General features: G+C 41.4%; 1 protein-coding gene across 1 annotated transcript; it reads left to right on the plus strand.

The window, feature by feature from the left end:
• Positions 1–9,025: 9,025 nt before the first annotated feature.
• Positions 9,026–14,320, plus strand: AGR2 (anterior gradient 2, protein disulphide isomerase family member). Its single transcript, XM_032110491.1, has 8 exons — positions 9,026–9,118; positions 10,806–10,943; positions 11,247–11,310; positions 11,410–11,462; positions 12,361–12,434; positions 12,806–12,869; positions 13,288–13,371; positions 13,969–14,320. The coding sequence occupies exons 2-8, from the start codon at positions 10,814–10,816 to the stop codon at positions 14,016–14,018; spliced, it is 519 nt and encodes a 172-aa protein (XP_031966382.1). The 5' UTR covers positions 9,026–9,118; positions 10,806–10,813; the 3' UTR covers positions 14,019–14,320.
• The last annotated feature ends 1,917 nt before the right edge of the window (positions 14,321–16,237 follow it).

The following is a 16,237-nucleotide window of genomic DNA, read 5'->3' on the forward strand; positions in this document are numbered from 1 at the left end:
GTGTCAATCAACAAAAGGATGGTCTCAAAGTTCAAGATGCAGCTTGCTACTGCTTACAGTAATTCTTTGGCTTTTATGATGACTCTACTTTAATTAACAAGCTATAAGAATGTTATTTGTTTTTTGGGCTGAGCCAGGACAGTTAAGACAAAAACGTAGGACCGGTTCTGCATAGCAACTACATGAGAAACAAATTCAAGCAAGCTAAATGCTGATCTCTTGCACACATCAACCCGGAAGTTGGCAAGGAAGTACAGGTGTGACAATCTTATTGGTCAATAGAAAGAAGAAATACAAGTATAAGGAACACCCCTCAAAACTATCCTTAGTTGGACCCACTGTCTGAGAGATACCTTTTCTTCTAAAAGAGGAGGAAAAAAGGAAGATTTTATTGGAGATCATGCCAAAGGTCTCGGCTCCTAACCATAGAGAGCAGCTCTGCACAAACACAACGTGACATTTGCAATATCCAAGTGTCCACACAAAGCTCATCCAAAACTGCAAATAAGTTTTAGCTTTTTAGGATTTTCAGTTAGAAAGTACAGGGAGCTAGAATAGATAGTGACGCCTGTAAGCTGTTGATAGTTTATTATTTACTCAGGTGAAAGTAGCACCTACCATATAAACATGTAATGAAAATAATAGCAATACTTACTGGCTCCCATGCCTGTGGTCTTTTGGCATGTGGCACCCACATGAATATAGCCTTGAATAATTGCTTCTCTCCAAATAACTGACATCATCTACGTGACTGCTATCCATTACCTTCAGTTTGTTTTTAAACTTTTTGATAAGATATTTGACATTTAAAACTTAGATTCACTGGAGGGATCAGCACTGTGTCCTGAATTAGCAGCTTGGATTCAGCACTGCTAACCAACCCACCGAAGCAGCAAACAGCAGAGCTCCACAATAGCCAAGCAAAGACAGGCATTTCCTCCATTCTTCCTGCGCTGCTGATTTATATTCCCTCCACTCATGCCAGAAAGGAGGTGGGTGCTACCAACTGGTCCCCAGTTACTTCTGCCCAGCAACACCTGCAAAATGTAGGAGGCTGCTGGTTGCAGGCAGCTCTCCACCAGCTGCCTGTTTGCTCTGCAGCTCCAGCAGCTGCATGATATGAAATAGGAGTGCAGGAACTGAAATCCCAGCCTGCTGGTGTTTGTAATGACTCAACGCATTCAACTCTGAAAACCTAGCTAGCTAAAGCAGTCTGTCTTTCAACAGAAAACAAGAAATTACACCTTATTTTTTATTCTCATTAGGACATGTTAAAAGCAGAAATGACTCCTGACAAATAACTGACACAGGAACTCTAGTATGTGCATTTTTACATATGTACGGCTCCTTATGAAGTGGTCAACTTTTAAGTGGTCTGCTTTCAGATCATACTCCCATCTCCATCTTTTTCCACACAATTTTTTGGCATACAGACTACCTTTGACTTGACTATATGGGAATTCCCTGTCTCCTAGGGAATCTTCAAGTGATAGAACTAGATACAGGGAACAGCTGGATGCAAAAAGACCATACTGCTTAAGCTCGCCTCTATTTCAGTCATTGTCAGCTGCTGGAATGACCTTGTGGAGAGGGAGGGCAAATGAGAGATGGCTGCTCTGTCCCAGTTCCTGTGCTATCAGCCTTTTGACCACTATTAACTAAGTATTTCACAAGATTTGGGATAGCGCTGTTTATGCCACCTCCAAAAAGAATTTTAAAAAGAGCAATTTAAAATGAGCATTTTGCATTTGAATTCCAAGATAGAGCCACGTTATCATCAAGCCATCAGCTGGAACTGTGCCAGCAGGAGAATGGGAGCACCCATCCTCTATCAGCTCCCTGTGACTGATACTGCTTGTTTAGTGTCACCACCTGCGGGAGCTTACCATTTCCAGGCCGTAACTTTTAAACAAAACTTTAAGTACACGTTGCCTTAAGTCACTCTAATTGGCTTGAACAGCCAGGTAGCTATCCTGATAGGGACATTACAACTGTATTTGTACAGTGTATGACCCACAGCATTGTGAAACATGAGCACTTCACGGGTAAAAGTTAATAACCATTCATTACTGTTGAAGCAACAATATTCTAATCTGTGACCATAGTATGGCATTTTTCCATTAATTTACCTTATATTGGGCAACAGATCAGGTGTAGCTGAGAGCAGGATATGTGTGGGTCCAATTATAAGTTCATCTTTGTACTATTTAACCTTTCTTTCATATATACTACATGTGTAGATTCACCAAACAACAGAATTGTTGAATTTGGCAGGCACCTCTGGAGATTGTCTTGTCCAAGTCCCCTGCTGAAAGCAGGGTCACCTATAGCGGGTTGCTCAGGGCTATACCCAGTTGAGTTTCGAATATGTCCAAGGATGGAGACTCCACAACTTTTCTGGACAGCCTGTTCCAGTCTTCAATCATCCTCACATTACAAAAGGAAAAAAATTCTACTTTATATCTGCATGTAATTTCCTGAATTTCCATTGACTCTCATCCTGTCACTCGATGTCAGAGAAGAGTCTGGCTTTTTCTTCTTTACTTAGAATCAAAGAATTATAGAATGGTTTGGGTTGGAAGGAACCTTAAAGACCTTCTAGTTCCAGCCCTCCTGACGTGGGCAGGGACACCTTCCACTAGACCAGGCTGTTTAAAGCCCCATCCAACCTGGCCTTGAACACTCCCAGGGATGAGGCATCTATAGCTTCTCTGGGCAACCTGTCCCACAGCTTTACCACCCTCACAGTAAAGAATTTATTTTTAATATCTAATCTGAACCTACTCTCATTCATTTTATGGCCATTACCCCTTGTCCTATTCCTACACCCTCTTGAAAAATGTCCCTCTCCAGCCTTTTTGTAGGCTCCCTTTAGGTATTGGAAGATGCTGTAAGGTCTCCCCAGAGCTTTCTCAAGGCTAAAACCCCAAATCAGTCTGTTGAAGATGTGATCCAGCCTTCTGATCATTTCTGTGGCCTTCCTCTGGACAAGGAGGTCCCCATGATCAGGTATTGATACACATTGATGAGATCCCCCTGAGCCATCTCTTCTGCAGCTGAACAGTCCTAGCTCTCTCAGCCCCTCCTCAAATGACAGATGTTCCATCTTTTCACCACCTTTGAACCCTTTTGCTGGACTTGTTCCAGTATGTGCATATCTCCTGCACGGGGGAGCTCGGAACTGGACCCAGAACTGTGAATGTGCCCTCACTTTCTTTGTCCTGCTGGTAATGCAGTGGTCTGCAACACGTCATTAGCATACTATATAACAAAAGGAATTAAATTAGGTCAATATTTGCAGACAAGGACTGTAGTGAGAAGCTTTCAGAAGTGCGTTCAACATTCTGCATTAGGAAGCACCTCTCAGCATGAAGCAGCTGAACAGGGCGCTGTGTTATTTCAAAGTTCATGTTACAAACAGTCGAAGGTCAGGCTGGATAAAAGTACTCTTTCCAACCCTGTCCCCCTGCATGACCACTGAATAATGGCATTAATAATCAAATTTTGTTGAATAACTCCTTGAAACCTGACAGAAGAGTTATCTCACCATCTCTCTGGGTAAGTTGTGCCAGTGGTACACTATCCTCCTCATAAAGATGAAAAAAATATTCCCCACACTCCCCCCCCACAAAAAAAGAAAAAGTAAGGGGAAAAAAAAGGTAAAATAAGACGGTGAAAACATCAAGGATTTTATACCTGGTCTAAAGGTGGAGAGTGAGTTTTACAACTTTGTGGCTTAGACACAGATAAAAATATAATATGCAGGATCTGGAAAATCCAGCTCAGAAATGAGGCCGCTAAATCCCAGATTTAAGCTTGACAAGGCAACTAGAACTGTCCAAGCAAAGATCCCTACCCGGTTCAGACTGAAGCAGAGAGAGAAAAATGGTACCATGGCATGGACACAGTGAGGATGTGGTGGAACATCTAAGGCATGGCAGCTGTGAGACCTGCTGCAGAAAGGACTCAGCACTGGAGTCCACTAAAACTGTGCAGTCTGTGTGGCTGACTAAAGCTGCACATTCTGTGATGAATACAGAAACCAAGGCAATGTCAAGAATTTGGGAGAAGATGGAGGGTTCTGTGGAGCACATCATGCAGGCCAGAGAGTATCAACACCACCAGAGTCTTCACAGCTTGGAGAAAAAGACCAACAATACCAGGAGAGAGAGAAAATCAGCAGAATGAATGCATACACTTCATTGCAGAGGTCATGCTGATTGGGATATTGGCCCCAAAGCAAAAGAAATGTTTTTTTAAAAAATATATTAGCACACAAGCCACAGTGGGGCTAAGAAAGCAGTTGTGTCAGTGGTTTCAGCTGGAATTTCACTGAGATGTGTTTACTGCTCATTGAAAAAAAAAAAATTTAAAAGAACAGGATGGAATCCTTTATCTTTATCTTTGCAAACTTTCGGGTAAGTAAGCAAGAATTAAGAGAATAAAGAGAATCCCATCACATATTACTTAAGGACCATTAATTCTAGAGTCAGATCTGGGACATCACGTCACTGATCCTCACTAGAAGCCAGAGGTTTCTGATCTTTGAGGCAAAGCACGAGGAGAACTGAGAGGGTCTGGGTTACAGATAAACAAACATAAATTTAAAATAAGAACAAAAAAACACAAAGAAGGCCTACAGAAAGACCACAGCAAGGTGGCAGCTCTGGGAGACTTGTTGAATTATGAACATTGGGGCTCAGCTATTTGCCTGTAATAGAGTTTATCATTCAAGGACCAAGCTAGGCCAGAAACAGAAGGCAGCTTAATTAACAGAAAGGGGCTAGTTAAAAATTGCCTGTGTGATACTAAGTACAAAAAGAAACTATTCAAAACGTAAATATTTTCCCCACTGTTCTCATATATTGAGGTATAACAACATAGGAAAGTGCTGGCTTACAGATTTCAAGCAATACTGAAATTTGAGTATCAGTTGCTCAGACAGGGAAGGAGTCATTTATTTTTGTAGTACAGCGAATTCTCTGGCCTTAGACACAGCTAGTTATTTTAATTTATTAAATTTATTAAAATGCATTTACTTCAGTATAAGAATTTCAGACATGAGGCATTGCTGATCCTAACTGACTTGCCCAGTTAAGAAGACCAGATAAATAGTCTTCTTCACAGGTTGGGGTACACTCCCAGCTTCCCAATCTCTCTCATCACAGAATCCCTCTTCACTCATTTGCTGCCTGCCTGTGGAACTGAAAAAAATATTTCAAAGTTAAACCTAAATGCTACCAGGATCAGGCTTTCTCTTACCAAACACAACTGAGCAATTAAGTTCCACATATGCTGAAATCCTTGAAACTCCTTGGTGTAATAGACCATGACAGTTTCCTTATTGTTGTGAAAAGGGCATTAAACAATACAAGAGCAAATATATTTAATATGGGTCTTCAAATGACTTAGTGATTTTAAAACATGTCATTCAGCAATGCCTTCCAGACATCTCAGTGCATCACAACTCAAAACGGAGTATGGTGTAAGAACTCGCTACATGACAAACCCACATCTTTATCTAAAACTATATAAGGGATGCTCCATGCTTTTCACAACAGCCTGTATCAAATGGTGGTGATTTGTAATATAAACATCCATGTGTAAGTGGAAAAAAATGCCTCCAGACATATCAAAATCCTCATGGATTGCTCTTTTGTTTTGCAAGCAGTAATTAAAGAATCAGATTATCATATTTTAAATCCTTAGAATCTCTTCTGCTAGCCGATTTGAAAAATATTACCACTAAACTGTAGGTATTGCAAGTTAATTGAGTAATTTATTCAGCTAAAAAGAGGAAAATGTTGGGATAGTTTGGAAAACCATCATTCTTCAGGACAAATCATCAGATTCCTAGCAAAAATTTACCTGAGCTACAGTTACCAGCTTTAAATATTCAGCCAAAGAAATCTGCTGAATTTTTGTCTTTTCACCCATGTATTGAAATGTGGCTTTGTAATAATGAAAATAAAGTAGACAAGGGGTGGTTGAACCATGGCCTTCCAACTCTCAGGAGAATGTCTGGACCACTTATAAGATACCAGTTTCTCCTTTAGTAGTGCTTTCCATTTGCAAGTGTTAGCAAATATTTCCTGAGCCAGTGTGAGAAAAATCACTTTCTTACCTAACAGATCACAGCTGAGCAGGCCTGGGATCCAGTGCCTGCTCCAGCACAAGTGACTGTTATACAAATAAACAGTCTTGGCCTGTGTGACCGGGGACATCAATCACCATGGCATTTCCCAATCCGGACAGCACCTACCTCTAATACTCATGATAAGGATTTGAACTATTTCAGGGCAAGAAGGAAACAAAATGGGACCTGCATCTCTCATAGCTGTCAAAGGGTGTCTCTGTTCCTAAATTTTGGGGTATAAGGCTTTCCAGAAATTTGAGTCAAATTTCATCCGAAGAGCTTTCAGGTGATAAAAACCTGCATGTGGTTAAAGCACTGACAACAGAAATTTGACCAGTGCTCAAATAAATTTTGTCTGCTTTCAACCACAATGTCTTACAATATACTACTACTTTAAGAGCACTGGAAGATTGATGGTTTCCAGATCTGTCTGTCTCTGGCTTTGACTCAGAGCATTGCTAGTGTGGGTCTGACTACACATCTCTTTCATTACTTCGCATTCCTCCCATGTAAATTTCCAATATTTATTCTAAGCAGTAGATCATAAGACTTGGAAACGTGTTTATTATGAAATTAGGAGAAATGCCTGAATTCTGAAACTTGTGTATTACAAAAAACAAGGACAAACAAAGCACTTCAGAGAATGCCTTCAGAACAGATGTAACATCAGCCATTTGAAGCTGTGCAAATTTCTGTATAATACAATGAACAAAGGCATCTCAGAGCAGGGGAACCAAAATCATCTTAAAAATCTGATGACTAGTTTTGTAAAGATGTTAAATATTAACAGTAATAGGGTCTACCAGATCTTTATAGCAAAATAAGAAAACGTTCTGGAATAGTCCTATTTTGTTCAAAGCTCTCTGGAGTTCCTGCAGGATTTAGTCACTGAGGCAGAGAAAGTAACCCATTATAAAAGGCCAGAAGAAACTTAGTGGCTGGGTACAGTCTCAGTGTCCCGAGCAGGAGCTGTGGGAAAGACTGAGCTTGCCTTTCTCTTCATTAACAAGGCACAAGGCTGGTTTAGAGACAAGTCAAACTATCTGCATTGGGGTCACTGGGTTTGAGCTGACAGGAAAGCCCCTGTGAGTAGTTGTACTTGAATTATTGAGTTTCCTATAGGAAACAATTCTGTCAGAGCAGAACTAGGCTAAGTGGAAACAGGCTAAGGTAAATGCATCTCCTGAAAACAGGAGAAAGCAAAGGTGCAAATGAAATGGAGATATATCTAAGGCTGGAGCCAGGAGCAGGTAGAGGCGTAGCTTTGAGGATGCATTTTTAGACAAAATCCAATTTTTTTATACGGTGTGTGAGCGAGAACCCACCTACTCATTATCTCTTCACATCACCAGAGAGCAGCTAGAACTTCTTTTACAGGCTTTAAAACTACCAAATGCTCTTAGGTGTGACCTGAGAAGAGAGTCAGCGAAGAGTGCGTTACATTACAATTATGAATTGTAAGCTGAGACCAAAATGGGTAACCCAAGGTTTACTTCTGCATCTAGACTAAAGTGGATTAAGAATGTACCTAAATTGTCCAAAGTGAGTGGTCCCAGGTCAAAATATGGACCTTGGAAACTTTTGGTATATGTTTCAGAACAAAACCTGAGTGGATGTGGTTTGGATAGACAATATAGAAGATAACAAATTACATCTCTAAATCTTCAGGGACAAGTGCTGGAGAAGAAGAAATGTATATGCAAATTCTCTCAGGAAAACACACTTATTTCATGAAACATACAGAAAGGGCAGCTAAAATGACTGATATGCCTGGGAGCTTTGGTTTCACCCTCCTAATACATTAAGCAGCTAAACAAAGCATGGTAGAACTCAATAATTATTTTTTGCTTGAGTTCACCATCTTGCTTCTGCACTTTGTTTTCCTAATTACTATTCGTGATAAAAAAAAAAAAACAGAAACCAAAGCAAATCCACACTAAGATCCAAAGCTCTTAATTCTCTCAAGTATATTTGTAACAAAAGGGTGCTTTTAGCAGCCATCAGAGAGCACAGTGAATTTCAAACAGGAAAATCCATATCTGATGGATTTCATCCACCCAGCTGAGTAATGTTAAGTATTCACTGCCCATGAACATGTGATTTTAATCTCACTGAAATATATGAGGCATGCACTAAGGAGAACATGCCCTAGTTTCAACATATATTGCTGAGGACAGGCTTGCACTGACCTCTGCGGAAGGACCGTGTGTGGTCAGTGCAGCAGTGGGAATGACCATCCAGGTTTCATTTTCCTGAGCATTGCACTGTATTAAATGTGTATCTGAAACCTAAGATGATTGGTGTTCATGTTGTAGGTAAAAATAAATGTCTCCACAACTAATTAATTGTGGAATTTGAATAAAAAATGTTGGCTTAGATCTCTGCTTATGAGCACAGTTTCTTGGTTTAGCTTCCAAACACATTTTTCTGGAGACCTTTACAAAATTTTTTAGGTTTGATTACAATTCTATGTGCTGTTATATGTGCAATTGTGCACACATAGCTGTATAATGTGCATAGTTATTAATTTAATTAACATCCACAGTTCTGAGTCATCAATTTAACTTTTTCTAAGGATTAAAAGAACAGCAACCCATACTGATTTTCCAACCAATCAAAAAAAGACAAATCACTCTTCAGGCAAATCAGGAGTCTTGACTTAAGCTTACCTGGACTTGGATCCTTGCCAGTCTTTTAAAATCACCTTTCAAGAAATATCCCAAAAGCCTACAGAAATGTCTCTGAACTTTAGATACAGCGTCTGACAGGAAATGGTAATGTTATTTAATTACAAAATTAACTCTGAATGTTTCGGTGGGGAAAAACTGGAAAGTTTAGCTCTCCGAAAGTAGTATTCAAATTCAAAGCTTGTGGGTGGAGTTGGGGTGTGAAGGTGCATAAATAGGCAGTAGGAACAGCAGCATTCACGCTGAAACCAGGAACACCTTCGCATCCTGGCAGGCGTCTGGGAGAGTAAACAAGGTAAGGCATTGCACACTCCCTGCTTCAGAAGGGGGAGCCGTGAGCCAGAGCTACCTGGGGATGGGGAATCTGATCAGTGGAAAGAAAAGACTGCAGCAAAGCAGGCACAGTCCAGCACGGCTTGCTATGAAGGAAAACATCTAGAGAAATACTGGCTTTGCAGGTTAAAAAAACGGGAGAAGAGGGGTTATTTTGGAAAGCTTTTCAAAAGTGCACATAGTCTTCCAGAGGCACAGTTTTTAAGGAGCAGGTTTAATGTTCCTCTGTCTTTGCTTTCTGCATGCTGCCTCCACAACAGCCTAAAATGTGCCTGATCTTCAGTTTCCTGGTTGTCCCATCCCTTTTTATTTTATTTTTTTTCTTTTTAAAGAAGCATTACTTCTGCCATACAGCTCTAGCCAAAACAATTCTTGAAGCAACCCTGACAATCCACAGAGTTTAATTGAACTTCATGCAATTTTCTTCCTTGCCAAGGAAACTTTTCTTAGGGCAGAAAAGCAGTCTGCTGCAAAAGTTGTATTTCAAAGCCTTGAAACAGGGACTCTATGGATGTTTGAGCTCTACTGGACACACCAGTAGCAAAGAGCACTGTATTGCTCATGGAAACTCAGCTAATGTCTCCTCCTGCAGTTCCTATCTGGAAAAACACTTCTGTTTCCCTGGAGTTTAGTTTTCATTGTCTGACCTTTAAAGTCAGCCAGACTGTTGTGGTGGGGGGTTTTTTGTAGGCTTGTTTTTTCTTTTTTCTTGGGTTGTTTTTGTTTTGGTCTGGTTTTGGTTCTTTTATGAATCTCTTCAATGTTCTGTACTGATTTTAGAATATCTTAAATTTGCTTTTTGTACCCATTATATTGTTTCTAGGAGGAAACATAATGAGAAAACATAGGGTCATGTTGCTGAAGTGCTTTTCCCCTTCATAGAAACAACTCAGCTGAAATGTTGAGGAGCTTTCCATCAGATGTGTCTGGTCTCCATGCCCTAGTCTGGCTCAGGAAAAGCTCTCTGCTTTGTGCTGCTTCCACCCTCAAACTCCATTTCAGTTCTCGCTCTGTCACACAGCAACTCCTCTCCACTCTTTTTATTACAGATTCTGCTGGGTTTGACGATTAAATGATATTTTTAAGGGAAAAGACAGGATTGGAAGCTTCAACAACACCATTAAGCTGTGTCTATGCTAATGTTCACTGTAAAGCCTAGCTTAACATTCTAACTTCTCATTTGGGTTGCTCCCACAGCAAAATGGGGGAAGAGCTGAGACAAATTAATTTTTCAGCACCTGCTGCTGAGTTACTCTAGCACTGGGAGATCAAGGTAGAACAGTGAACTTATTAGGACTTGCAAGGACTTTTGGAACTGCCGCAACTGAAGTTATTTTACTGAGCATATTCAATATATGTAAAAAGAAGAAAGAGAAACTAACAAACATGAACATCCTAAAAGGGCCACAGCACAACGGCACAAACAGGGGAGTGGGAAGCAGCCGGGTCCTTCAGGGCGGTTCGCTAGGCAAACCTCACGCTCCCGTGCCCCCAAGCCCAGGCCCCTGCCTGGAAGCTGTTCCTTTCAGCCCTGACTCACCCCGCCGCATATTTGTGACTTGACCTGCTGCTTTACCTACCCTGCCCTTATCTGCTGCGTGCCTCACCGCAGCACCACAATGACGGGGAGTTTCTCTCACCTGTTCCAGGAGCAGCCATGGAGAAGAGTTACGTGTCCATGTTCTTGCTGCTCATTGTCATCTCCTGTGCTCTGGCAAAGGATGCAGGCAAGAAGGATACAAAGGACACTACTGTTAAGCCAAAACTGCCTCAGACACTCTCCAGAGGTAAAAAACAAATAACTGAACCACCTCCCCACCATTTTTTTTTTAAAAGTGCAATATTGTGAATATTTCAGCTACTATGCTGTTTTAAAAAATTCATTTTCTTGCAACTCATTCTGCAAAACCTTTTCTAGTATTTCCTAGCACCCTCTCCTCCTTCATTCCTGATTTAAAGCCCTCTGGCAGCGGGTTTGTTCCAAGCCCCTCCTGGCAGAGGTGGGCAGGGGCAGGGCTCAGACCCGGGGTCCCCGGCCCCGCCTGTAGGGCGCTGTCTGAGGGTGTGTGTGTCCCCTGTCCCTCCCGCAGGATGGGGGGACCAGCTCATCTGGACGCAGACCTACGAGGAGGCGCTTTTCCGGGCAAAGCACAGGTACCCGCCCCGCCCCACAGCGCCCACCCTGAGCCCCACAGTGTCCACCCTGAGTCCCCCGTGCCTCCCCCGGTCCTAACGAGGGCTCTTCTTTTCCAGCCAGAAACCCCTGATGATTATCCACCACTTGGAAGACTGCCCACACAGCCAAGGTAATCCTTTTGCACTGGGGAAAAAAACCCCAAATATCTAAAATCAGCCACTGTTCTGATTAAACCTTAGTGAAGTACTAGCCTGCATGAGCATGGGGAGTGTTCTTCAAGTTACTGTACCACGAAGGTGTTTTCCAATGTGTAGGAATAAAATAAAAATGGTAACTCAGTATTGCATGATATAGAATAGATAGAGAAATGAGCACAGGTCAGTAGGGTTTGACCTCTGACAGATCAGCAAAACCAACAGCAAGACTAGTAGTGAGAAATAATTTGTTGGAAAGGACATATTCAGCTCTCAATATTATCAGTGATTGAGACTGAATCCAGCCAGGGACTAAATCAACCCAGGCTGAAACTGAGATCTTGCAGGATTTCAGGTAACTGGGACTGCTCTTTTCCCAGGGTCTTTGAATTTATCTGAGGGCCCTCCTTCCTGCAAGTCAATCCACATGGCAAGACCTTTGCATCCATCCATAGCTCCAGTAACTCCAGAAGGGTCTTTGTACAAGCATTTAAACCCTTCCAAACATTTCAGTCTGAAGCCCTACATGCTGTATTATCGAGTGCCTTAAGAACTGGGGCCAGAAACCACAATAGGAGAACAGGAGGTTTGAAGGGTCAGATGCTCAAATTCAAACCTAAGCAAACAAATTTGAGAGCCAACTGCACTGTCTGAAGGAAGATGGGACATTTTGCACTATTATAATTACTCTTTAATGCAGAATATAAATGAGTGGATCATGTTCCAGTGGGATGAACTGAAAATCTTTGTTTGCTGCAGTTGTAAACTGGAAATTCTCATTTTGTTTCATCAGCTTGTTTCAATTTATTTTTGGAGGACAATATACTTCAGGGGCATCTTTTCAATTTTCTTTCCCATTTATTTCTACTCTAGCCCTCAAGAAGGTCTTTGCTGAACACAAAGATATACAGAAACTGGCTGAAAAGTTCATTCTCCTGAACCTTGTGGTAAGTTCCCCAGTTACACTTAATGAAATGAAAGAGACAAAGTTCTGCTTTTAGTTACGGTTTTTCTAACTTAATAGCTAGGGTTGGCTAGGAAAATGGCCACTGCTGAAGCATAAAAGATTTGATAGTAGGTCTTTTTCATTTGTAGCTATCATAAACTCAAAATGTGAGGGAATGTAAAGTTCAATAATAACATGAATGTTTGTTACCAATTTGCAATTCCAGCTGTTAAAAAACTGCATCCCAGTTAATTTCTTAAACTGCAAGAAGTATTATTTGAGCTGGATTTCATAACCCAAAGTACAGTGAAGGAAAAAACTATTTATGTAACATGCCCTCCTTGACTAGGAACCTTCTCTGTTTTCTTTAAGTATGAAACCACAGACAAGAATCTTGCACCTGATGGCCAGTATGTCCCTCGGGTTTTGTTCATAGGTGAGTACCTCAAGCATCAAAGATGATCTCAGAACAGAGCCCCTGCTGCACCATACCTCTCAAATCCTCAGGCTGATTAACAGGAATTTATTCCACAAGAAATACAAAGGTTCTAGTTGGTTTTGTGAATCAAATATTGAATCAATCCCAGCCACCTTCACAGGTCCAGCATTCCTCTCAATGGCAAGATGCCACAGTCGCTGGAATGGGTAGCTCATCCCGTTCCTAATAAACCCGCAAACACAACACTTAAAACTGAAATGTCAGTAACCCTAGAACAATCTCTTAGTCAGCAGAAGCAGACATGTCTCACAGAAACACTTAGGAAGCAAGCAGGAGTACAGAAAGGTTTATTTCTTTTTATTTCCTTCCGCTTGAAGATTAACCTCTACAAATTTTCTCACCCTTTTTTCCCCAGACCCTTCCCTGACTGTGAGAGCAGATATTACTGGAAGATACTCAAACCGTCTCTATGCATATGAGCCCTCTGACATTTCACTGTGTAAGTAGAGTGTTCTGACACATTCTGAAAATATTCTGAAAGCAGTCACATTTTTCATGTGATAAGGAATAACACCAGGCATTACAGATTCTCACAATCCGTACTTGCTGAAAGACATTTAACCAGGATTAAAATTAAACAAGATGCTAGACTTAAACTCAGTGAGATGAAGAAAATTATGGCAGAGCCCTGGAGCCTTAAGCATCCATCTGTTTTAAAAGCAAGCGTACATCAGTAGGAACTTGCATAATTCAGCAGTGCTCACTGCAAGCAACGGTGAGAACCCTCACACACGAGTTCTAACAGGCCAGGTCAGGAGACCTTCTGGGAGCAGGGAAAGATGCTTGCTACAGCCCTCCCTCCCTGCTGCACAGCTCCAGTCTCTGTCCATGCGTTTGCATTAATGAAAGTTTTCACCAGTCAAAATTAAACCATGACATTCACAAGTTGCTTGGAAGAGTAAGTGCATCTGAATCCCTATAGCAATAGGCATGTGATTAAAAGCTTTAATAGTAATGACATTATCTCTGCAGCATTTTTGGTTGCTGGCAGAGGAAGTTGCAGCAAAAATAACATGCATGAATATTTCATTTCTAGTGTATTCAAATATGCAGAAAGCGCTGAAGCTCCTGAAGACTGAACTGTAAGGAGAACTGAAGAAGACTGAACTGAAGAAGAAAGCCCTTAAATATTATGAAGTCTTATCTTCCATCTCTTCTCTACACCTTGATACTGGTGAAGAGACTATTTAGAGTGATATTTAGTGATGTGTAGTGATGGTTTCTATACATAAACACTACAGTTTTACATTAGCACTTTTGTACTGGGCAGCATTTTTAAAAGCTGGAGGCTTTTATTTTAAGGCGTACAGAAGAATACTGTATGATTCAACTGTAAAAATGATTTTTTTAAAAATAAATCCATTTCAAGTGTTTACATACAAAACACTGCTGTGTTTTCTGTTTTTTTCCTTATCTTCATCTACCATTATTAGAAATAGTAAAATCACTGTGTTGCTTGAGACCACAGCTTGCATTTTACATTCCAGCACTTTGGAAGGAAAAGGGCTGTTGTGGATCAATACCAGCCAGGAGCCCAACTCCACACAGCCACTCACTCCACTCCAGTGGGATGGGAGAGAGAATCAGAAGAGTGAGAAAACTCATGGGTTCGGACAAAGACAGTTTAATAGGTAAAGCAAAAGCTGTGTGCACAAGCAGAGCGAAACACAGGATTAATTCACTGCTTTCCATAGGCAGGCAGGTGTTCAGCTGCCTCCAGAAGAGCAGGGCCCCATAACATGTAATGGTGACTTGCGAAGATAAACACCATCACTCTAAACGTGTCTCCCAGTTTGCATGGTGAATATGGCCTATCCCCTTACTCAGCTGGAGTCAGCTGTCTCAGCTCTGTCCCCTCGCGACTTCTCCTGCAGCCCAGGTCTACTTGCTGACAGGGCAGTGTAAGGCAGCAGCAGCGACCTCTTCTCTGTGTGTCAGCAATCACAGAAAACAACCTTGTGTTATCAGCACCGTTGTGGCTGTAAATCCAAAGCACAGCACCACACAAAGCTACTGTGAAGAGAATCAACTTCACCCAGCCAAATCCAGTAGAGGAAAGCAGCTTTTTATCTCCAGTTTCAGCAGCTAGCTAAGCTATTACTCACCCTACTTTATCTCAAATTATTTTCTAGTTACACCAGCCTATGTGGAGCTTTCATTATCAGCCCTTTCTTTACAGCTAACAAGTGCAAATCTTTCACAGAAAGACTAGAGAATGGGGCTGTTTGCATATGGGGCTTGTTTTTCTTTTGACCTGGCTGCATTCTGAAGTGATTTAAGATGTAACTGCTTCCCTTAAAGGGCCCCTGCTTACACCAGATTTCAGTAAAGCCCTGAGATGATTAATAAAGTGATACCACACTGCCTATGTGGCTGGTTTCATGACTGTGTTACAGCTTATAATTATTTACAAGCCCAAAAGGGACAATAGAAGTCAGAACTAAAATAAATGCTGCAGATGAACACCATGAGAGTAGACACTACCTACAGACTTACACGAAAAGGAGACTTTCCATCCCCAAGTATCTGCTGTCTCTGAACTCAGCAGCATCAGTGAGACACACTTCGACCAGGACCATGCCTTCATTATTTTCTCAGCTCTTTGGCAATGACAGTATTCTTACCACTTCTATTACCATTACTGCCACTACCAGTCATGATGAGGACTACAAAAGAGGAAAACACTTGGGAGGGCAGGACAGGCGAGAGAAGCAAGGGTTTCAGCTCAAGGGAATCTCTCAGCAACATCAGAAGGAAGGTACTTGTTAATATATCTTTGGCAAGCTATGTGAACCCTACCTACCAGAAGACCTCAAGAGGTACCTGGAAAGGGTCCCAGACATGCAATTCAGCATTCTTTCAGCACTTCAGTAAGATGTTACTCTCTACTGTAGCATCCAGAAGATAAGAGGATAAAGAGATGCAGTGGGGGGCAGAAATATTCTCTAGAACCATGCATCGGTTACAAAAAGCAAACAATGTGGTCACATCACTTAGCAGAGGGACAGCACAGAGGGACGCTGGAGCAGCTGGTCATCAGAATCATCTTTATCTACTCAACCCAAAGTACACTTGCTAGAGCTCTGTATGTGACATAAAACAAAGGCTGCCTGTGCCATCATGCTTTACAAAGCTGTTTTTATAACACTATTGAAGTAGCTTCGTTTTCTTAAGCAGATGTACTGATGCTATGTATAACATCCAGTAAATGGATATAAAGTGTAACTACAAGGGTCTACTAATCTACATGCCTACATGCAAATACCCAAGTTAGTCCAGTCTGCAAGTATCAAGAAATTAGCTTC

This window comes from Corvus moneduloides, chromosome 1, assembly GCF_009650955.1.
Source record: "Corvus moneduloides isolate bCorMon1 chromosome 1, bCorMon1.pri, whole genome shotgun sequence".
Lineage (NCBI taxonomy): Eukaryota > Metazoa > Chordata > Aves > Passeriformes > Corvidae > Corvus > Corvus moneduloides.